At 35.3% G+C, this 25,549-nt stretch overlaps 1 protein-coding gene across 5 annotated transcripts in view; it reads right to left on the bottom strand.

Annotated features, from left to right (window-relative positions):
• Window positions 1-25,549, bottom strand: part of Osbpl1a (oxysterol binding protein like 1A) — a 199,971-nt gene that overhangs the window by 155,147 nt on the left and 19,275 nt on the right. For all 5 annotated transcript variants that reach the window (XM_078030235.1, XM_078030236.1, XM_078030237.1 and 2 more), the window contains exons 4-7: window positions 25,072-25,146; window positions 10,041-10,152; window positions 5,036-5,121; window positions 3,756-3,900 (exon numbers count right to left, since the gene is read on the bottom strand). In XM_078030235.1, the coding sequence (XP_077886361.1) occupies window positions 3,756-3,900; window positions 5,036-5,121; window positions 10,041-10,152; window positions 25,072-25,146 (418 nt within the window). The remainder of the gene's footprint in view (window positions 1-3,755; window positions 3,901-5,035; window positions 5,122-10,040; window positions 10,153-25,071; window positions 25,147-25,549) is intronic.

The raw sequence follows: 25,549 nt of genomic DNA, 5'->3' as shown, positions 1-25,549 counted from the left end.
AAAAAGCGCCTCTGTCATCTGTCAAGCTCCCATATGTGCATGCTTTCATTTTTAAACTATGTGGTCTGCTCATCTACCCTGAGTCAATACCCAAACCAAGATCTTGCTGAGAGATCTTATTCATCTCATGATTTTAATTAACTCTTTATGCTAATAATTCCCAAGTATCTTTCTTCCCCAGATTTTTCCATTAACCTCAAATTTCTATTTTCAAATGTCTCACTTGATTTATATAATAGATATTTCAAAATTTAAATATCTTTAAAAGCCAAACTCCCTTTGGATCTGCTGCTAACTTGCTACCTTCCCTTCCTCAATAACTAAAGGCATTTTCCAAACACTCAAGTCAAATTCTGTCATCCTTGACCACTTCACATCCAAAACATGACAAAACCCTGGCAACTCTACCTTAAAAATGTATTAAAAACCTAACCACTGAACTACTACCCGTGTTGCCATAATCCTACTGAAGTCGACACCATCTCTCACCCAGATTATTCCAACAGCCTCTTCCTTGCTGTTCCTCTCTGTCCCTGCCCTCCTGCAATCTATTCTACTTACAGCTAGCCAGATGACATTATGTAACTTAAGTCAAATTGTACCACTGCTGCACTCTAAATCCCCCATTTTCCCATCTCACATAGATACAAAACTCCCTGAAAACAGGGGCTTGCCTGCTTTGCTTTCTTCACTGCTCCAGATCCCGAGTATCTGGTATTACCCAGCACACAAACACTCTAAGTATTTGTTGAATAAATTAGTCTTAATTACCATAGAGTCATTAGTCCTTTTATCCAGCAGAATACCCCAGGTTCTCTTCCCTTTTTACATTTTGAACCTTTGACTTTCTTAGAATTGCTTTGAATTCATAAATTAATTTTGGGAGAACCCCTAGCTTTTAAATGTTGAGTTCCTCTCCACCCAAAACATGATAGGTCTATTTTTTAGATGTTCTTTTATGTTGTGTTCATAATTTCCTCCATAAAAAAACTAAGCATTTTTATCAAATATATACCCACTTTTTTTTGCTATTACCATAAATGTTACCTTTTTAAAAATTACATTTCTGCCACAATTAAATCTTCAAGCTCTTTTTCTATTACATATTCCTCCTTAAATTTAAATGCTTAAATTTCCCTTTGCCTTAAAAAACCTCCATTTGAGGCTGGGGATGTAGCTTAGAGATAGCACACTTGCCTGGCATGTGTAAAGCCCCTGAGTTCCATCCCCAATGCCACACAAAACAAAATAAATAAATAAATATAAATTAATAAGATTTTAAAACTCCACTTGGCTATGAAGCCATCTGTTCTTAAATGGAAGTAGTTAAGTAGTGCTAACTCAGCTTCTTCACTTCCTACTCAATCCTTAAGCCCTAACCTAGCCTTTGTTCAACAATGGTCCAGTGAAAACTGCTCTTTCAGAAATGACCACCATGCATTGAGTCAATGAATTCCACAGCCCTTCCTCAGTGTTTATCTTCTTTAGTCTAAGTTGAACATGATACCAATAACATCCAACCCCTTTGCTCTGAATTTTTTCTCTTCTTTTGGCTTCCATTAAGCTGATTTTCTTTCCCTTCTCGTGGGTATGTCCCCTTCTCCATCCTCCAATTTCTCTCATACCTTTATTCCAGGAAGAACTTGTACTCTGTTTTAGGGATATAGGGAGAGCCTCTTGAGGGAAGCAGACTTTCAGTCAGCTCTTGAAGTGAGAATAGGGTTTACCATATGGATAAATAGAAAAGAAGAATTTCTGGCAGAAAGAATAGCATATGCAAGCTGGGTGTAGTGGTGGACACCTGTAATTCTAACAACTTGGGAGGCTGAGGCTGGAGGACCACAAGTTTAAGACCAGCCTAAGCAACTTAGCAAAACCCTGCTTCAAAAAGGAAAATGGGTTGGGGATGTAGCTCATTGTCCGAGAATACCTAGGTTCAATCCCCAGTATAAAGAAAAAAAAAAAAGCCAAGTGAGGAAAAGCATAGTTAACTTAACACAGAGCCTTGAATAGTTTGGTGCATTCAGAGCTGTACTGTCCAATATAGTAGATGCAAATCATATGTAGCAATAGGTACCTGAAATGTGGCTATTCCAAAATGAGGTGTGCTGCAAGTGACCTTCCAAATTAAGGGGTAAGATGGCCTGCCATTCCAAGGCTTTCTACTATATAAGTCTAACCTGTATGCAGTAGTACCTAATGCTGCTCCTCTTATGTGCTCTTGGATGTGACAACCTGGAGATATCTCCTAAACTTATGTTTTCATCTTCATGTGTTTTTCATAATCTTTTCTCTGCCAAGAATACCCTTTCCCAAACTTCTTATCATAGGGAATCAAAATCTTAATAAAAGTATTATGTTTATAGAATTAGAGAAAAACCTAAGGATACAGCCTTTTGTTAGAGATACAAATTGAAGCATTTAGACATGACTTTTTTAAAAATCCTACTAAGATTTCAGAGTCTATATCAAATACCTACTCCTTCATGTGAAATAATTTTTATTTAACCCAAACCTTCAACAAACACACATATTAGAACATATTATGTGCTATATGTTGCTCTAGGTGCTAGTTAAACCTGTTAATAAAATGTTATCCCTGGCCAAATGAGGTTAGTCTTAAGGCAGACAGTTCCATAAGATAACTATTACAATGAAACATAATTAAGGCTCTGATGGAGCTGGATACAAAGTCCTTCCTACAGGAGCACTGACAAGTCCTAATACAGGCTGGGGTGTCAGGCAGAGGGAAGCATCCTAAAATGACATAAAAGGCCCTCATGGGATATTCTCCCTTTAATTACCCAAGACATTTCTGGTAGCTTCTTTTTTGTTTATCCAATTCTATCTTGGATACAGTCAAGCATGTACCCTAGACTCCCAACATCTGTAGATTCCATATTTGCCAACTTGCCCATTGCTAAATTTATTTAACACCAAAATTAATACCTATGATGATTTCTTGGTTGTTCATGCACATTCTCAGAGTGGGGAAAAGTTTTGAGTTGCCCAAGACTCACTTTCCCAGCTTTTTTCTACAAGTTGAGCTAGAAAAAGGTGATACTTGGTTCAGCTCTCATAAGGAACAAGTGTCCCTGCTGTGGTTTATATTTAGAGTCACATTTTTGTGTTTTTGTTGGCGACTTTGATGTTTTAAATGGCCCTAAAGCACAGTGTTGAAGTACTGCCTAGTGTTCCTAGGTACAAGATAGTGATGTGCCTTTCACAGAAAACACAACTTAGCCAAGTTTCATTCAGGCATAATTATGATTTCGTTACTCATGATCTGAGTATTAATGAATCAAGGATATATATTAAATAAGGTGTTTTTAAACAGACCCACAAATGTTATAGATCAGTGGGTGAAAATGTGACGAGAGGCCCCCAGGAACCTCCTGAGCTTCTAGGAACAATGGTTAAGAATTCATTAATTCAGTATTGGTGGCAATGTTCCAGGACATAACTACTACAAACAATTGAAATCAACAGTACTTACTTATCTTTCCCTCAAGGGTCAGATCTATCTTAGTCATCACTGGTGCTTCCTTTGGCATAGGTAAGCAATACCAAAGAGTTTAAATCTTAACTGAAAAGAAAACTAATGTTTATTATTTCTTTAGTGAATGCCTTGACTTCAAAAGTAGAGATCATACAGTTTAACAAAGGCTGACTATTAAAACAAAATAATCTTATATAATATTGATGCATTTTATGGCTTCAGAATGACCAGCAAAGGCTTTCATCAATATGCTTACCATTTTTGTTCTTCAGATTAGGATCTGCTCCACTTTTTAGAAGTTTTAAGGCACACTGCTTGTGGGCCCGGTAGGCTGCACAATGCAACGGTGTATTTCCTAACTGATCCGAACAATTAACATCAGGAGGATTAGGCCTGTTGAGCTACCAATGAGAGAAATGCAATGCAGAATTATACATCAAAAGCAGACTTTCTCCCAGAAGGTGTTCAAGCAGAGCCTGGAGAACAGCAGGACTGGTTTGGCATTTAGATTATACATGACTTCTGGCTCACTAAACCAGCCAACCCTACCACTCCTGTGCTCATCCCACAAATGCCACTAGATCGCAGGCCTATGTCCAGTTTCCACAGCCCTTGATGACAAGACACTACACACTATGCCAGTGACACCCTATCCACCCCTGGCATTAAAATTTCACCAAGCGTGCTTGCTCCGACCAGTTCTGCATTTATTTCACACTCGTGACAGCAAAGCTACGAATCAGGCTACCATGAACAGTCCCTGCGGAGAGTTAAAACCATAGATGTTAAATGTGTAAATGTCAAAGTTCTATTGAATTTGTTGTTCCCACCTTACTGTTTTAGGAACTTCTTTATATAGTCTCCATTTCACAAAATTTTAAAAAATGTTTCAGGGACTAAACTTAGAAACTAAAGGAGCTGTTTCAAATAAAGCTGAAATAACTTTAAAGCAAATGGCAATGCTTCAGTCTTGAATTCAGAACAAATTTAGAGTTTCATGTTTAATGAGACTATGCAGGAAATGGAAACTGGAAAGTAGGTCTCCTAGGAGGAAAAAAAAAAGTATGCAAAGCTTTTAATCTGCACTAACATGATATAATATTCTGAAATATATCTCTTTTTTCTATTTTCTAGAAGGACAGCATTCCTTTCAGAAATTACTGCTCATCAAAATTAGGGAGAAAAACTTACCCCTTTAGAGACTCCTACATACTGTGTTTAAATTTTAAATTGGTTTAATCCAAAAAAATAATTTAAGTTGTCCTTACATTAACTATTTTCTATTAAAAATTAGATTTTTATCCATCAGGTTTTCAGCAGGGGGTGGGAATGTAAATCAGAAATTCAGAAAAACAAATCACCCTTTAAAATGTGTCCTGCTTAAACTTTACTGTGCTCAATGTTGTTAGACATTTAAGGACTTTTGTCCTATTATTATAATCTCTGACACTTTCAGTCCCCTGTTCATGAAATTATGAACTTTACATTAAGTTTAAAATTTCTTGAAGAACTGCCTTTTGCTTATTGTTGTATTACCAGAGCTGTGAGTTCTGCTGTCTTGCCTTCTCTTGCTGCTGCTAAAAGCAATTCTTCAAGCTTTCTTTGTTGTGTCCTTTCTACAGCTGCAAAAAGAAAACATGTATGATTCTGCTACCAGTCAGCATCCTTTTAGCAACTTAATTACAAAGACATATAAAGAAAAATGTGGTCATAGTGAAAAAAGTTTTGAACTGTAATTCAAATGCAGACTATAGACTCTCATTCTTTCAGATGAGTTCAATTTCCTTCAAGTTTGATGGAATTATGTTTTCAATTCAGTGGACTTTGTTTTATTCACCATAATACTCCACAAAATTATGAATTACTTTTGTATAGTGAAATATTATTGTGTATCTATCTGCTTGGAAAGGTAGATAAACTGTGTTCAGACCTTCCAGAACCTTTTAAAGGGAAGAGAAAAATAATAAGAAATAGCATTGGTACAAAGATAAACAAACCACATAAACATATGCAGATAGGTTTTAATCTACTTACATACTTCCATATATTATAAAATTTATTCTATTTAATAAATATCATAACACTACTACCAAGTGCTATTCAATACACTTAAAAAATATTAACTCATTACATCATCCTACCCACTCTGAAGTAGTTGTTACTATGCTAATTCTATGGACAAAGAAATGGAAGCATCAGGAGATCAGGGAACTTGGCCAAGGTCATGAGGTGGAGGAGCCCGGCTGTGAAATTAGGCAAGCTGGTGCCAAAGCCCATGCTACTTTCAAATCATGTTTGCATGAAAAGAGCAACTGGCAATCTAATCTAAGAGTAGAATAAGTTCTCATTTCTGCTAGATTTGGATTCTGTTTTGACTTACAGAAAAGAAACAATTTCATACAAAGTTTAGTAATCCCATTTAACACACATGTACAATATCCTATGCAAAGGCTCAAGAGAGGATTATTCTCCTGGCAGTTTTCCTGGCTAAGACGAGTCATGGGCAGAAAAACAGGCTGGGGAACCAGATTACTGGGGAAACAAATGAACATTTTTTAACAGTAATTATTACATGCTAATCCTTGATCCAGATACTATGTAAACCACTGCATTTCAACTACAGAGAACACAAACATTGAATATAGGAAAAGTAAAAACCAGTTTAGCTTTGTCTTAAGAAATGATGAAGTAACTCAGAATCATCATCATCTATTCTCACATTTTTGCTTCCATACTCGGACTCTGTCTATGTAGGCGCTTGGTGGCTTTAATAGGAACCACTATCTTCCATCTTTCCTTTCACTATGAGCTCTTCAAGAGCAGTAATCCCCTGGTACCTGCCTCCACTACTGCATTATCCTGACCTATAACTTATTCACTTAGTGTCTGGATGGATCCCAGAGCCTCATGCATGTTAGGCAAGCTTTCTATCTTGAGCTATATCCCCAGTCCTCTCTCAGAGGTCCTTTAAGTCTAGCACCTGTTCTTAATTCTTATGTATCCAGGCATTTATAAGGTACTCAGCACAATACATATCAGTTGTTCAATAATGTTTCACACTTCAGGGAAAGGATATAAAAAATACCCTAATATTTTTTTTCTAGATTTTCTAGGCTCACAAATGAGAACAAATAGGAATTTAAGAGTTGAAAACCCTGCATATGTTCCTGTAAACTTCCTGTGCTATGTTTATTCAGAGCAAAGACTGGTGATCCAGTAAATGAAAAGCAAATACTCCAACTTCAGGTGATGGGGCTCCTAGAGTGCTGATTACATTCTCTTTCTTGCTGTGGATGCTGTTCATAAGGACACTGTATTTTTGTGAAAATAGTGGGCTGCATATTAATGATATACATTTTTATCTCCATGAATACATCTTAAGGAAATACTCTAAATCCAAAAAATATTAAAATTTAAATTTAATAAGATACCAAACTCTTTCATTTCAATCAGAATCCAGAGTTAGTTGGGATTTCAGAGGTCATGAAATCTACCTTCACCTTAATAGACAATTATATACTTTCACAGGTTTGTAGTATACACATTGAAATGCAGAATACCTGGTAAATTTTGATGCAGATAGAAAATCACAACTTCACAATCACCACAGAAATACATAATTTGGACAAATATTATCAATGAATGTTAAAACCACTGACTGAAAATTTATTGGTAAACAAAATACATTATGTGGTCTCAAGTTTCTCCCTCAGTTTATTAGTTACAAAGGGAAAAACATAGAATTCCAGTGGACCACCCACCCAGTGATCAGAGTTAACATCACCAATAATGGAACAAAGTGACATTCTGTATCTCCTATGATGCACCAATGAGGACGCAACCTCACCTATACAATATTCCTGCCAAAAAAAAAAATACATACCCTGAATCTGATCATATAAAACAGAAAAACCCAAATTAAGGGACATTCTACAAATAATTCCACAATTGCCTTCCTCTTCTAAAAGGCAAACATTATGAAAGGGGCAGAGGGAAAGCCTGCAGAACTGTTTCAGATACAAGATAACTAGAAAGATGTGACAATTAAATACAACATGGGACTTCTGATTAGATCCTGGATTGGGTGGAAAATGCTACAAGAAGTTTTTTTACACAACAGGCAAAATTTATATATAAAAAACATATATAATATTGTTGAGTACCCCTTATTCAAAATGTTTGGGATCACTTGTCAACACTAATTTAAAAAATCCAAAATGGAAAATACTCAAGGATCCAAAAGCTTTTTGAATATCATGGTACTCAAAAACTTTACATTTTCAAGCAATTCCAATTTCAGATTAGGGATGCTCAACCTGTATATTAATGTAAAGTTCCCTGAGAGTGATCACTATGAAATCAGCCCTCCATATTCATGGGTTTCACATCTGTGGATTTAACCAACCAGATTGAAAATAATAAAACATTTTGTATCTGTATTGAACATGTTCAAATTTTTCTTGTAATTATTCCCTAAATAATACAGTAAAACTGCTATTTACATAGCATTTAGACTGTATTAGGGATCATAAGTAATTTAAGCTACTTGGGAGGACATGCATAGATTATAAACAAATACATTTTATGTAAGGGATATGAGCACCTGCAGATTTTGGTATCCAGGGATGCCCTACACCAATCCCTACAGAACTGAGGAAAGACTAAAATTATGTGATATGTAAGAAAATATGCTTGTTCTTAAGAGATATTTGCTGAAGTATCAGTATTTCTGCAAATTATTCTCAAATTGTTTAACAAAAAAAGTAAATAACATCAAATATGTATGATAACTCAGGTATGGCAAAATATCTACCAATTGATGAATCTAAATAAAGGACATACAAAGGAAGTACAACTGTTCATTGTATTAATCTTGAAATATTCCAATAGGTTGGAGACTTTTTCAAAATAAAAAGACAAATGAAAAACATAAAAAAGTTTGGGTTTTTTTGTTTTGTTTTTACCTGACAAGTAGTAGTCTACTGTTTCCCCAAATACTAAAATCATAGGAAACTCACTGCACTTTCCAAGGCAACTCACACCATTGTGACAATACACTGGCCCCAAATATCAACTCCCTGTTACCATATCAAGTGGGCCATCAACTGGCTGTAGTTCTGCCACAAATAACATCATCCTTTCCTAAATAACTGCTCTTCAGATATTTAAATATGCTGTCACTGTGCCTAACTATGTCTATCTCTCTGGAATAAAAAATTTCCTGTCTCTTTGTGCATTATCCCCTGATCTGGTTTCTGGTCTATGTATGGTCTTCGTAGGTTGCTCAAAGCACCTCCTGTAGTTTGCCAATGACTGTTTAGTGATCTACCCACAAATGGTATTATATTGGCTAAGGGGAGCTCATTAGAACAGAATCACTCAATTGGGTCTCTACTTCTGTTTCCCAGGATATGACCACATGAGCTGACAAATCGTATTACCCGTAAAGTCAAATAAGCCCTTGTCCTTGCACAATTTAGGTTTTGGAAGAGCCTTAAAACATGTCTTTACAATTTCTCTTATTAAATGTCAACTTGTCAGGCTAACCTAATATTCCAGTCTGTCAGGAAAACCTCAGTTCTGAGTTCTCATCTTGATACTTTAAAACAACAGGACAGGAACAAAAACAGTTACCTTATCCTCTCAATTAGTCTATAATGTATTAAAGGGCAGAGACTACAACCAATACATTTTGCATGTCCCCAAATCACATGATATACTGCCTGACAGAGATAGTATATGTGACTTCTATTCATTGACAATGAAAGAATTTGTTTTAATGCAGGAGTATGTTAAGACACTGATCTAAAGATATCTGACGAGCAAAGCTGACCTGAAAAGAGAATAGTGAATACTGGAGACTGAGAAGTGGGAGAAAAAAAAGAATTGGATATGATCAGTGTATGTTGTATGCATGTAAGAAAATATTGCACTAACCTATTAATACATATATAGAATATACGTTAATAAAAAAATTTTTAAATAAAGATGTCTGAACACAGACATTTTCTAACTGCAGAACAAAAAAGAAGAGTTCAGTTCTGAAAGTCAATGGAAAAATAGTAAAAAGTAGGATGTAGGATATTACACAGATAAAAACACTAATAACTGTTATACATCAATGAGGTCCTCAAGAAAATGGAGCCAGTTGTCTTCCCCAATATCAAAACACTCCCAGTAGCCACACTACTCGGTTTCTCTGTCTGGAACAGCACCTCTGTATTCCTTCACAATCATATTTCACCAGCTTATCCACTACATTCCCTCATTTCTCTTTTTCTACTTTTATTTTGCTGGATATTGGAAAAATAGATTTCTAAAACATGCATAATTTTGTATAAGCTAAGAATTTAAATGCCATGAGGGAATTATCATACAGATAATTTTGTGTATAAATAACTACTCCCCAAATGACATTATCAATAGAGTACAAGAGAGTACACGCATCTACATGGATATTTTAGAAGCTATTTTACCCATACTGTCGATCTTGGCTATAATTAAGCTAAATTATGCTTATGTTAAGATCCATGATATTTACCTTCAAGCATGCTTCTGATTTCTTTGTCATGTGTAGCTTCTTTTGCTGTCTGTCCACTTCCATTTACCACTGTAGTATCAGCGTCGTATTCTAAGAGAAGCATTACCAATTCCTAAATAGACAAATTATTTTTGGCCATATTAAGCTAAGATTTTTTTATATTCCTTTTCCAAATTATCAATCATTACAGAATTTTACAAAAAAAAGTCCTATATAAGGATCTTTATATGACATCAATTATGACAATAAGTGATTCAAATAATTGTAATAATAATTGATGATTGCCTAGAAAACTGCCAATCCACAATACACAGCCAACATCTATAAATAATTTTTAAAATAAATTATGTGGCATGTACCAAAATTATTCGTGATAAAACTAAATGTGTAAGTTTAAAAAGCCATTATTCAAATTAGAGCATATAGTATATTCATTTATCATTCCTCTAAGGCCTGATGAGAAACAATAATTCCCCAACAGACCTACATTTCTTAAAGTTAATTTTGATTCTTTCAGAAAATAGAATAATATTCTCTGAAGTGATATAAACTAATGAGATGTACTATACTACTGAGGAATTGCTTATCATGAAGCAAACAACAAATGACAGTTTCATTCATGTATAAGTGGCTAATTGCTATTTTAGGAATTTCAAATTAATTGTTAATATATGTTAAGTGTTAATATATGTTAAGTCCAGGTATCACTGGTCAGTTATATAACTTAAAACAAATGGAGGAGAAAAATGCAGACAATAGAAATTTGATATCTGCTTTCCCTGAGATATATAGTGCCCAAGGAGAGAATAATGACAGTGCTTGCTTTCAAGCTCCACACTAAGTGCTGTTCTAACTCCTAGAATGACAGTGGCTATAACCTAGGAAGTGATACCTCATGTTGTCATAGGAAATTTTATGGCCCAGAAGAAAGAGAAAACCTCTATGTTATTTAAAAATATATTTTTATAATTAAGTACTTAAATAACATTTAAAAAAACACAAACAAGAAAATGAAATAATATACTCATTTTCCTAATCACTAAATGACCACTATAAACATTTTGCTCTTTTTTTCTAATCATTTTCCATTGCAGAAGTTTGAGTTTTTATGTTGTTTTGTTTTTAAGAGACAGGGTCTCACCAATGTTGCCCTTGTCAGCCCTGAACTCCTGGGCTTTAAATCTTCTTGTTCAGTCTTCCAAGTCTCTGGGACTATAGGAGTGCACCACTGTACCACCCCAAACTTAAGATGTTTTAAACATAATTTCATCCATATGAAATAGTTGTTTTATGTTATACACCTATTTTCTAATATATATGTCTAGTATATGACATATTTTTCATGGCTCAATATTATTCTGTTATTATATATATTATATATATTATTCTATGTTATATATATATATCTATATATATATGTATCTGTATCTGGGATTTTATATTATATTTATATATATATATATATATATATATATATATATATATATATATATATATATATATCTGTATCTGGGGTTTTTTTTGTTGTTGTTGCTGTTGTTTATTCTTTTGTTTTGTTTTACAGTGCTGGAAATTAAACCCAAGGCCTGTATATATTAAGAACTCTAACACTTAGCTACACCCCCAGACCTTTCCCGCCTATTTTTATATGCAGTACGTAGGGGCTAGAGCTGTAACTCCATGGTGGAGCTCTTGCCTAGCATATGTGAGGCCTATTTTTAATTGCTCAGTGGATGTTTTGCTGCATAACTACTCTTAAATTAAATTTTAAAAAAGCTAAAGTCCAGCTGTGGTTTTCTATGCTCAAAGATCATCCTGCCTTTTAACACTTGTATAGATACAAAACAATTAACTGTCATCTTTTTCTTCGTCATCCCCCAAGATCTGGAATTCTTCACCTAGTACTTACGAGTCCCTGGTACTTTTAATTTCCACTCCGACCTCACAGGTATCCCTTTCATCCACTGAGAAAACTGTTCTTTTCTGAACCATTCAACAATTGCCCACATATTTAATTAATTATTTCACTTAACATACTTATATACTTAACATTGTACAAGGCTTCACAGAGAACATTCCTGGATATCAACTACTGAAAGGAGACTGTGTGTGGCTCAGTAGTAGAGCACTTTCCTAGCATGTGCAGAGTCCTAAGCTCAATTTCCAGCACTGTGAGAAAAAAAAAAAAAAAATGAAGTGACTTTAGAAAGCTCCGACAAACTTTGCACACCTGTTTAGGATGAAATCAAGAAAAAAATCAATAAAATAACAGAGATAAAGCAATCTATGTAGTCGGGGGAGTATATTTCCAAGTGCCAGCAACAGAAAGAAGAATTAAGAGTGAAAACTATTTCAAAGACCAATAGAAATATTACACAGGGAGCCCATGTGGAGGAAGATAAGCCCCATTTTAGATACATGAAATTTCAGCTCCCTGAGGGGTAGCTAAGGCCACCAACATACAGCTGAACAGAGGCCCTGGATGCCTACAGAGTAGTCTGAGGTAAAATTACAGATTTCCAAATAACCCCCTAGGAACTAAAAAAATGAAACCATAAGAGTAGATTGGTTTGTTGAGCAAAGTTTCCTGAGAAAAGAAAAGGGTGTTAAAAAATGAAGCCTTAAAGGAAAAAACAAAAAAAGAATCATAAAGGCAGCCAGAGAAACTTCAGTGCCTCCTTTCAAAGAAATAATCAGAATGTCAGGTTGCAGCTGAAGAAAACAGAAGCCCTTAAAGTTAGTGAACCACTGATGACCTTTCCCCCAAACTCCAATTCCTGGAGGAGCCAAGAACTAGACTATAAAAGGAGCTAAGGAAGGTGAAAAAGGGAGTGTAGACACATTTTAATAATTTTTTCAACAAATCAGAGCTAATTATATATATATATACAAACACACACATACACATTTGTGTGTGTTTGTGTGTGTGTGTATATATCTCCTATTGTCATGTGTAAGTAAAAAGAACAACAATAAGAACAAAAACCAGAGCTAAAACAAGCTCCTGCTCAGAGAAGACATCCTTGCCCACTCTAGGTAGAGTATTATTAGCCATCCACTAACTCTCCTTCCTCTGCTTGATTCATTTTCCTAGTATTTCCAGTGTCCTGGATTTTTAAGAAGGAAGGGTTTAGAAAAATTGTGCTGTATATGTGTAATAAGAATTGTAATGCATTCCGTTGTCAGGAAAAAAAAAAGAAGAAGGGAGGGTTTAGTCTGTTCTATTCACTGTTGTAGTCCTGCACCTAGAACACCAGCTATTTATTTTTGAATATTTATGTCCAAATAAAGATGTTCTGCTTAAAATATTCCTGGCCATGATAGCATTTTGACCAACTTGTCAAAGAAGTACTTGGAGGAGCAAAGTTTTGGCTTTGAGCAAGATACTCAAAGGATTGATACTCAAGAGAGCTTAAAGAAAATTTAACATGACCATGAATCATACCCTCAAATTGCCCTAACCCCATTCTGCTTAGCAAATTGTCAGTCATTCCTTTATTGCACAATTCTATTCTTGTTATCAACACACAATTCATATCAGGTGAAAGAGCAAAATCCCATACCCATATGGCTTTTAAGTAACTGTATTAAGATACAATTTACAGGCTGGGGTTGTGGTTCAGCGGTAGAGTGCTTGCCTAGCATGTGTGGGGCCCTGGGTTTGATCCTCAGCACCACATAAAAATAAATAAACAAAATAAAGGTATTATGTCCAAGTACAACTAAAAAATAAATATTTTAAATTTTTTTTAAAAAGATATAATTTGCATAAATTTCACCCTGTTAAAGTGTAAAATTCTATGGCTTTTTGTATATTTGGAGTTGTGTGCAATAATCATCACTATATAGTTTTAGAATATTTTTATCACCCTGAAAAGAAACCCCATATCCATTAACACTCAAACCGTATTTCCCCATTCCCTTGACAACACACTCATCTAATTTCAGTCTCTATGGATTTGTCTATTTTGAACATTTTGATGAAGGAAGGTCCTACCCAGAACAGTATTAAGGTTCATCTATGTCTTGGCACATACCAGTACTTCATTCTTTTGTATTGCTGAACAACACTCATAGCATGAGTATAGCAAATCTTGTTTGATCATTCATTAATGAACATTTGGGTTTATTTTTTGGTTATTATGAATACTCCCGTGTTGATTTTTTAAAAAATCTTTTCCCTATAAAATTATTTTTAAGAGAAATTCAACATGAAAAATTTTATTTATAAAATAATTTCTTTATATAGGCTTCAGGTTTCAAAGTTAGAAGAAATAATTTCTACAAATTTAGCTTAATGAACTTTTGAGATTGTAAGGAGAGACTCAAGAAAATTAGATTAGTTTTACCTTTAACAATTCTAAGAAAAATATCAGAAAATCTTCTTGGGGTTTATGTTAATATACTATAATAGAGAGGGCAGAAAAATGTTAATTTTTAAAAAACATTTAAAAATACAGCTACCAAAATGGTTACTTTAAGGAAAAAAAACAGATTATTTAAAAGGGGTAACCTTTAATTATCCAATATCCATATGTGTAGAAATACAATTCTCAAACTCTGGCAAATAAAGTATTCCTTGAATACAAATTACTAATGAAAAAAATATCTACAGAAATACATCTGCTTGGAAAATTATGACTTATTTCCTGAAAAAAATCAAAGTTATGATGAAACTTAAGAACAGACTCAAAACTTAAAAACAATTATTTGTAAGAAAGTGAAATACATAATATCTAATATTTAGCTAACATTTTCAATGTAATAGACAATGTAGGCTGAGGCAGGAGGATTTTTAGTTCAAGGCTCTAATCAACTCGGCAAGATACTGTCTCTAATAAAATACAAAAAACTTTTACTAACTTAAATCTTCACCAAAATATACCAAGGATACTTATTATTACACCTCTTTTTAAAGGTACAGAACCTGAGGCACAAAAGTAAATGTGTCACATATACTAATATATATCAAAATACAGCAAGTACAAAAGTATACCACAATCTACTACACAGATTCAAAGTTCACTCTGCAATGAATCCCAACAGTCAACAAGTCCTATTCAAGACCACAGGACTTCTATGAGCGTTGAAAAGAGCCATTCAATTCTTATATTTGAGATACAACTTGTATAAAAGGCAAATATCAAGACAGAAAAGAAAAAAAAAACAAAAACTTGTAGGTCATAAAAGTTAAAAGAACTATAACATCCTGAGAGAAATGAGATGCTACTTCAATAACCACGATTGAATGTAATGTAAAAGGGACACTCAAAAAAAATTATATTTCTTGGGGAATAACACTGATCAAATTATATAGTTAGGTTGTGTACATGTACAAATATGTAACTATGAATCCCACTTTGTGTATAAATATAATGTAGCAATAAAAAACATGGGAAAATATTTTTAAATTCTTTTAAAAGGCAAAAATAGGGAGCTGGGATTGTAGCTCAGTGATAAAATGCTTGCCCTAGCATATGTGAGGCACTGGGTTCTATCCTCAGCATCACATAAAGATAAATAAATAAAAGGAAGGTATTTTAAAAAATGGCAAAAGTAAAATATTCTATAGAAAGATTAGAAGATGAATTCAAAGATTCCTTCTCAAAATCAGGGGGATAAGAAGAGGATTAAAGAGGGGAAAAAAGAAAAAGCAGAGAATCATTCCTGAAGTTTACTATCTGCCCAACTAGAGTTCCATAAAGAGAAAACTGAATAAACTTCTAAATAGAAGAAACTATTCCAAAGGCAAGGGAAGTAGTTTCTAGATTGAGGAGATGTAATCCTAGAAGGGTCTTCAAGAGCACTATCCTTGGTACCCATCCTGTACTATCCTCAAGACAGGGAACATGACGGATTTTACTTCTATAATCAAGTCATGTACCTGGCACAAGTGACTTTGATAAAAAAATATTTCCTGGACAGAGAGAACCTATTCAAGTGAGCCTTCAAAAAGGACTGGAAACTTCATGGCTAAGAGTGGAAATGTGTGATAACCCATGCAGCAAAGACCTGAGGGGGGCCTGTAGGGGTTGATAACAATTCCCAGCAAACAGGGACCTCAGTCCTGCAACAACTGAATGTGCTTGCAAGTGGCTCCCAAGTCGCAGAAGGGAACACAGTCCAGATGACACCTTGATTTTAGTCTGAACAGAGAATCCAACTAGGCTTTACACAGAATTCTGACCTCCAGAAATGTGAACTAATAAGTGGGTAATATATTATTCAGTAACAGAAAACTAATTGAGATTTTAAATTCTAAAGTAAACATAGTAAAATTCGAGGACACTAATGGCAAGGACAGATCCCATTTCACCCCAACTGCATTTCCCTCTGAGCATATGAGTGTTTAGAATAAAGACTATACTTCCCAGCTACCCTTTAGGCTAGTTCTAACCAGTGGGCTAAAGAGAGATGTCACATAACATCAACTTATAGGAATCGTCTGTCAGAGGTAGTAGAGTATATATATTCTTTGTCCCTTTTTTGCCTCCTATACCGTGATTCCTGAAATTGAGAGGCTCTCACACACTGGATAATATAGTCAAAGCCACACATAGTAGAACACGATAGAAGAATCTTGAGTATTTGCCACTTGCCCTAAACTACCTACCTGAACTTTTACTTGAAAGAAAAATAGATTATCTTATTTTAAGTTACTAATATTTTAGTTTCTCTGTCATTGTAATTTCAGCTGAAATACTTTCAATGATTAAACAACAATCTGGTAACACACCCAGGACCAGAAATCAGAAAAGTTCTAGACTTCTCCACAACATTGAAACACTAGAAAACTGACAAAATGCCTCAAAATTCTGAAGGAAAGTGATTTCTAACAGAAATCTCCACACTGGCAAACTATCACTCAAACACAAAGTGAGAGGTATTTTAGACATATAAATTCTCAAGAAGAGTTAATTTCCCAGGCAATCTTTTCCAGGAAGCTTCTAAAGTCTGCTTGAGAAAGACATAAGATATAGGCAATTTCTGATACAGGAGAGTAGTAAAGAGGACTCCCAGAATGACAATCATGTGCACAGCTCTGTGGAACAACTAGTCCAGTTGACAGCAAGAGCACATAGGGAAGCTGGACATGGTGGTGCACACACAGAATCCCAGCTACTCAGGAGGCTGTGGAAGGAGGATCGCAATTTCAAGCCCATCATGGACAACTTAGAGAAACGCTATCTCAAAAATTTTTAAAAGGGCTGGGGATGTAGCTCAGTGGCAGAATGCTTGCTTAGCATGTGCAAGCCCCTGAGCTTAAACCCCCCAGTACCCCAGTATGTGTGTGCATGTGTGTGCATGCACATACATATACAAAGGGACACAAGGAATCAGGAGAGCAGCTGCTCCAAGAAGTGATCATTACATGACACATATATGTCACATGTATGTATGTATACATATGCATATATACATACCACATATATGTATGTATATGGATGTATACATACACACATACACACATTTACATTTGTATCTTCAGTGCAAGTAAAAAGAACTTTGGAATTCATACAAAGAGATTAATAATTACATAAGAAAAAGAACTAGTGAAGAAACCCCACATAGATATTAAATGTAGAAAACAAATAGGATATATGTAGCTCAAGCTAGCATAGTCATAATAATGTAAACTCAGCATTTACTTAACCAAAACCTAGTAATTCAATAAGAGAATGAGAAAAGTAAAGTGGTTCAAGCAGGGGTTAAGTCAGTGAGAAACAACAACAAAGAGAACAAAATGGTTATCCGCCACAGATAAAGCAATAGAAAAAGAAATCAAGAATCAGTGATAGGACTAGAGACAAGGCTCAATGGTAAAGCACTTGCCTAGCATGAGTGAAGCTCTGGGTTCAATTCTCACCACTGGGGGAAAAAAATGGTGATCTAAGCTTGTTACTTATAAACAGGTAAGTTTAAAAAGGGGGAGGGGTGCTGGGATGTGGTTTAGTGGTAAAATGCTTGCCTAGCACATGAGAGGTGCTGGGTTCAAGCCTCAGCACCACATAAAAATAAATAAATAAAATAAAAATAAAGGTATTATGTCTAATTAAAAAAAAAACCTCTACAGTAACAACTAAAATTAAAAAGTGTTTGCCTCAGGGAAATGAGAATCTGAGTGGACAATCATGGGGCAAGGGTCATAGGTTTTTCCTTTCAAAAGTTTACAATATCTGACACTCTAAATTGAATGTATAAGCATGTACACACAGATTTTTCTAAGAGACAACTCTCAAGTCTTAAATATGAAACATTTAAAAATATTAACTGTTAGGTGAAAGGCTCAGAAACATGGTCAAGTTAACTATACACTTAATAATGTCCATGAAGCTACCACAAATAAACTCTGTATCCCAGTTAAGAGTATGAAGAAACTAGAGAAGAGAAAATCTTTGTTAGCTACACTTCTGACAGAGGATTAATATCCAGAATACATAGAGTTCCAAAAACTTAACACCAAAACAAACAAAAACAACCACCCAATCAACAAATGGGTACATGAACTAAACAGAGGCTTCTCAAAAGTAGTACAAATGACCAATAAATATATGAAAAAAAAATGTTCAACATCTTTAATAATCAGAGAACTGCAAATCAAAACTACACTAACACTTTATCTCACTTCAGTTAGAATGGAAGCCATAAAAAATACAAACAATATGGGCTGGGACTATAGCTCAGTGGTAGAGCACTTGCCTTGCACGTGTGAGGCACTGAGTTCAATCCTCAGCACCACATAAAAATATATAAAATAAAGGCATGCTGTCCAACTACAACCACAAAAAAAAAATTTTTTTTTAAATACAAACAATAGCTGGATGTGATGGTGCACACCTGTATCCCAGAAACTCTGAAGGTTGAGGCAGGAAAATTACAAGTTCAAGGCCAGTCTCAGCAACTTAGCAAAACCTGGTCTCAAAATAGAACCAGGAATGTAGCTTAGTGGTAAAGCACTTCTGGGTTCAATCCCCAGTACAATTAAAAAAAAATAGTAAATTCTACAGAGGACATAAAGGAGAAAGGAACACTTATATACTATTATTGAGATTGCAAATTAGTACAACCATTATGGAAATCAGTACGAAGGGTCCTCAAAAGATTAGGAACTGACCCAACTAGAACATACCTCAATATTTACCCTAAAGAATTAAATTACCTCTGCTAATGTGGTGACTATTTTACCTTGTGGTCCTTTGACAGCAAGCCCAGTATTTAGTTAGCCTTTCTAGAGCATTATGTCCAGGTGTGAAATATGCTGTCTCAGAACCTGGTGAAGCCATGGTATTCCCTTTTCAGTTAAGGCAAGTGCAAGACATAATAATTCTTTGGTGGGGGGGACTAGGATCAAATCCAGGGATTTATGCATGTTAGGCAAGCACTCATCAAATCCCCAGCTATTTTTACTTTTGAGGAAATAGCTGAGGCAGCAGAATTGCAAGTTCAAGGCCAGTCTCAGCAATTTATCAAGACACAGTTTTATTAAAGAGAAAAAGCTGGTTATGTAGCTTAGTGGTAAAGGGCCCTAGGCTCAGTCTCCAGTGACATACACACACACAACACACACAAAGAACAAAAGTTACTTTCTGACTGTACTTGGGAAAGGAATCAAAGAAGAAAGTAGCACTGGGGGGCTGGGGTTGTGGCTTAGTGGTAGAACACTTGCCTAGCATGTGAAAGGCACTGGGTTTGATTCTTAGCACCACATGTAAATAAATAAAATAAAGGTCCAATGACAAAAAAAAAAAGTAGGGCTGAACACAAAGAGGACACAGAGGAACACTTTTACATGCATCTCATTGTATTCTCTTGTCCAATTTCGCTAGTAAATGGACAAGTATAGCTTCCCATTCTTAGAAAGGCCTAATAACCGAAAGGCTCAGACCTCCAGGAATGAGGGCCTGGTCACAACACTATGAAAGCCACAAAGACCAAAATGTATGCTAGCAAGGTGTAGAATTGAGAATGGACAGTAGAGCAGGGAGAAAATAATTCGGTTGTGGCAACAGGAGCTCTAGGTCCCATTAGCCTTCTTCTAAGCATCCCCCAGGAGCACAGGCCAACTGGCATCCTGAAACATATGAAGAAGTGGACCTGAGCGGAATGAAGAGTGGACTGTGACAGAATCTGTAATATGCTGCCTGAAGATCACCCTTCAGGAATAAATACTTGTTACTCCAAGAGCTGGGAGTGATCAGAAGGCAGCCTTTAGCCGGTAGCCATGTCAGAGGCTATCACAGCTTAAGAGAGTTATATCATGTAAGGTCACACTTCCTTCCCAAGATAACCTGTATCCAATGAATGGCTGTCCCAGGAGTATAAAGGCCTGGCCTCTCACCCCAACTTCTGCAGAGCTCTCAGCACAGTTGGCTGAGGCATCCCTTGAGATTGCCTCACAGTTGGCTCGAGTCTCTGCCCACTCTTGCCCCCATCATAGGTATGATCTAGCAGCACTTGACAGACCTGCTCTATATTACTATCCATCTCAGCTGACTTCCTGGAGTACAAATGGCAATATTCCTATGTATGCTTCAGGATAGCTGCCTACCAATAAATGAAACACACATCAAGTTGTTTGGCAGTAGGTAACCCATTCGTAGGGAATTCTGGTACAAACCTCTGGATTACACATAACTTCTGTAAGTTAGGTGAGAGAGATGGCATTCCCAAGGTACAGGAAGCATTTGTTTTGAATACATTCTCAATTCCATTCATAAATAAATAAATTTCAGTGCTACAATCCAAATATTTGCTATATTGATTTTATTCCCATTTGAAACTTATTTTAAAAGCCATTAAAAACTTCAGAATTCTAACTGAGCGAAAAATAAAGCTAAATTAAACGTTTAAAATTTTTGATATATTAATTTTTAACAGTGAACAGCAGGGGTCGCTAATGTACCAAGAAAAGTCGACCATTCCCTCATAAAATTTGGGGAGCTATATTTTATATAATCCAGAGGATAAGAATTTAAAATGCTTTGTAATAAACAAAATACCTTTTCAATTCAATGATATATTTATTAAATCAACAAATCTCAGGATAATAAGATTATATTACAGTCAGAAAGTAACTTTTTGTCCTTTTTTTTTTTCTATAAATCAACAAATCTCAGGATAATAAGATTATATTACAGTCAGAAAGTAACTTTTTGTCCTTTTTTTTTTTTCTTGTGGCACTGGGGACTGAGCCTAGGGCCCTTTACCACTAAGTTACATAACCAGCTCTTTCTCTTTATTTTGAAACAGTGTCTTAATAAGTTGCTGAAACTGGCTTTGAACTTGCAATTCTGCTGCCTCAGCCTTGCAAGTAGGTGTGATTTCAGGTCTGAGCCACTATACGCAGCCAATCATGCTTAATTATTAAGCACATAAATTTTAAGCATTTTTATATGATGCAACCATTTAATTTCAGCTGAATATTATCTTTGGATACAACAGACAACAAAATACATGCTAACAAAACTAAGGCCCAATTTAATTATTTATTTTTTAGTTAAAGATAGACACAATGTCTTTATTTTACTTTTATGTGGTGCTGAGGATTGAACCCAGTGCCTCACAGATGCTAGGCGAGTGCTCTACTTCTGAGCTACAACCCCAGCGCAACTAAGGCTCAATTTATATGGTCTCATGTTCAAAGTAGCAGAGTAGAAGAAATGGCCCAATATGTGAAGAGCCAAGTATTTATAATGAATTGATTTTGATTTACTTAAGAACAGAGATGGGCAGTAAAATCTGTTACTTGCAGTGAAAACACAAAATGAACTGTGTTAAATCCTTGAGAACAAGATTATACTCAACCTAGTAGGAAAGCTAAGAATACAGAACAGTAACTCTAATAACAAGATATAAGGTGACTGAAAATATTATAAAATGTGTCCAGGAAAACTGGAAAAGCACAGCTGCCTTCCAACTGCAAGAAGTCAGAAAAATTTTATGGTGATTATGTTTGGGCTATACTTTCAATAATGGGTATGTGTGAAAAATAGATGGCAATAGAACTTTCTGTAGTCCACAGAAAAAGATGAGAAATCCAAGACTCTTAAGGGAAATGGCAAGTGGTTCACATATGGGTCATGCAAGTTAATTTGCAGTTCACTTTTGAAACCTGAGTTGAGCATAGCAATTAACCTATGTTTATTATTAATTGTTTTATTATAAAAAGTACTATTTTCTCAACTTTAGTAAGACTGTTTTCTGATTCATAAGTATCAACTTATGAATAGGCCAGAATGGTGTGATATTTACTAATTCAAAGATATTAAACTGGGTGCAGTGGCACATTCCTGTAATCCCAGCAATTTGGGAGGCTGAGGCAAGAGGATGGCAAGTTTGAAGATAGCTTCAGCAACTTAGGAAGACCCTAAGCAACTTAGCAAGACTGTAATGGTTTAGCTGTGTCCCTCAAAATCTCATGTGTGAGACAATGCAGAGCGTTTAGAGGTGAATTGATTGGGTTATAAGCATCTTAACCTCCTCAGTGAATTAATCCCAATAGGGATTAACTGGGTGATGACTGTAAGCAGGTAGCATGTGGCTAGAGGAAGTGGGTCATTGGGGGGTGTGACCGTGTGGTTTATATTTTGTCTGTGAGGATGCTCTCTCTGCTTTCTGATCATCATGTCCTGAGCCACTTTCCTCCACCACATTCTTCCACCATGATGTTCTGCCTATCCTTGAGGCCCCCAAAACAGAACCGCTCTCTGTGGTCACAGCAATAAAAAATTGACTAAAGCAGAGACCCTGTCTCAAAATAAAAAATAAAAAGGGCTGGGGATGTAACTCAGTGGTAAAGTGCGCCTGGGTTCAATACCCGATATCAGAAATAAGTGATCTTTAGGAATCATGTTGGACAGTAGTCAATTATCAAAGTAAACAAATACACTATGCCATACTTAATTTACTACATCATTTAAATTATCAGAAAAATCACAAAAATGGAGTGAAACAACTTTTGGTTGTGGTGGCATTTAGAGCCCAGAAGACTGTTATTCTAAAGAATGAGTATATAAAAAAAAGGCAAAATTATCAAAACTAACCATATCCATAGTGCTGGATATCCACTAAAAGAAACTATAAATCAAGAAATGCAGTTATTCTACAGGAATTGCTAGAACTCAAGTTAGAACACCAGGAGTCATTAGCCTTCTAGCCACAGGCAGTTAACCCTTCCCCCACTTGCCCAAAGATGTTTGCCAGGGAAGGGAGAGCAGTTACAGCCAGTAGCTTTCCTGCCAGATGGAAGTGACTTGTCTTGGAACAAAAGGCAAAACCTACACCAAGAGACAGTAAGAGTAAAAGTAGCAGACGCCATTGGAAACAAATGGAAAATCTTAATAACTGATAGCATGGGTTGCTTTTCCCATTAGAGTGCATACGATTCTATTGTAAAAAATTACCACAAACTTTGTGGCTTAAAACAACAGGAATTTTCTATCCATAGTTCTGTATTTAAAAAATCTGAAATGGTGCTCATCAGATAAAATCAAGGTATTACAGGACCAGCTCTGTGGGGAGGATCTGTTTCCTTGCTTTTCCATCTTCTAGTAGCCATCAGCTTCTTGATTCATAGCCCCTTCCTCCACAATTCCCAAGCCTGAAACACTGCATCAAATTAGCCACATCTCTGACTCCTTTTCTGCTTCCCTCTCACACTTCTAAGAATTGCTGTGATTATACTAAATAACCCACAATAATTTTCCTATCTTATGATCAGTCAATCAGCAATCTTGATCTGCAACTTTAATTTCCCCTTACCACATAACTGAACATATTCACAAATCTCAGAGATCAAGATATGAACACCTTTGGGGACCATTACTCTGCCTCCTATATAGGGCAAATGGCAAAATAGCCTGATTATCTAATAGGAAGTCCTTAGAAATGAAAGAACCAGAGAAGGAGTAGGTTAGATCCACACCCTCAGCTTCTAGAAACATCAGTCATGATCAGGAAAAACAAGAGAGCACACTTCAGAAATTTAGAAGAGAGGCAGAAATGAAAAATGCCTTCACTCTGAAAACACTCTCCAGCTTAAACACAGGTCCACAGGTAGAGAGTATAAGTGGCCTATGGGACTGAGCATTTGAGATCACTGCTACCCAAACACCGACTAACCACTAAGCTATGTAGATGCAAGGGTGCTGGAAAACTATGCTAACATTAACTGAGCAGAGACATCAGCAGGCCAGATGCATTCCAAATTCTACCGATTAAGGTCAGGTCAATTTTTAACAAAAGCAGTGAAAGATCTTTATACTAACAAAGATTCTTTCTGAGGATAGAAATATTCTAAATGTTAAAATGCTGAGAGAAATTAAAGACCTAAAAATAAATGAAGATGAATTTCAGGTCCATAGACTGGAAGATTCAAAATTGTTAAAATGGCAGATCTTCCCAAACCAACCTATAGATTCAAAAAAATAACCTCTATTAAAATTCCAGTAGACATTTTTATAGAAATTGACAATTCTAAAATATATATGAAAATATAAAGTACTGAAGTACTCAAAATAATTTTTAAAAACAAGACTATAGCTGGAAAATTTATATCATTTGATTATTATATCAAAATAATTACAAAGCTACTGCAATAAATTGATGTTAGGATACACATATAGATCAAGGAAAAGAATAGTAAATACCGAAATAAAGCCTTATACTTATGAACAATTGATTTTCATCAAGGTAAAAAGATGGTCCTTTCAATAAATGGCAAACAGATAAAATAAATAAATAAAATAAATAAAATGTGTATCTATTCAATGGAATATCATTCATAAAGAGGGATAAACTATTGACACATGCTACAGTATTACAAGACTCAACCACATTATGCCCAATTATAGAAGCCAGACACAAGTCCATGATTTCATTTGTAAGAAACACCTTTGCCCAATATATTTGGCTTATACATTTTCTCATGGCTTTTTCCAGTTGCTGAGAAGATGGTTATAGCAGAGAAAATAGTGGTGACTGCTCTACCAAATATTTCACTTGTAAACATTGAAATTAGAATGTTTTTCACCTTTCGTCCTGTAAACGCAGCTCGGTGAAGTGGCGTGTCTCCCATGTCGTTCAACACATTCACTTCTGCACCAGCCTAATAAAAATGAAAACTTTAGTATATCTTACATATCAAGAAACAGAAAAAAAGTAGAATTAATTTTTAGAAATAATTAAATATTTCAAAGTTAGAATAATTGCTAATATTGTTTAGTTGTAACTACTAAAACTAAATTCAATTCATAGTAAAAATAAATAGTAAGTTTCCTGAATGGTAAAAGTCTAACAGATAAGTAGAACAAAAAGGGATTTTCTTTAAAAATCAATACATCTTCACTCAACTTTAGAAGCAGCCATACTGAACAAAGGAAAACTATCTCCAAATACAGTACTATTTCCTCCACCATAAGGTAATAAGTTTTCAAATTTAAAAAAAAAATGCCCCCATTAAATGTACAGAATAAGATACAACCTAATTTCAAAAACATTCATATGTGAAA

This window comes from Ictidomys tridecemlineatus, chromosome 13 (genome assembly GCF_052094955.1).
Source record: "Ictidomys tridecemlineatus isolate mIctTri1 chromosome 13, mIctTri1.hap1, whole genome shotgun sequence".
NCBI lineage: Eukaryota > Metazoa > Chordata > Mammalia > Rodentia > Sciuridae > Ictidomys > Ictidomys tridecemlineatus.
This window is presented reverse-complemented; position numbering and strand designations above follow the sequence as displayed.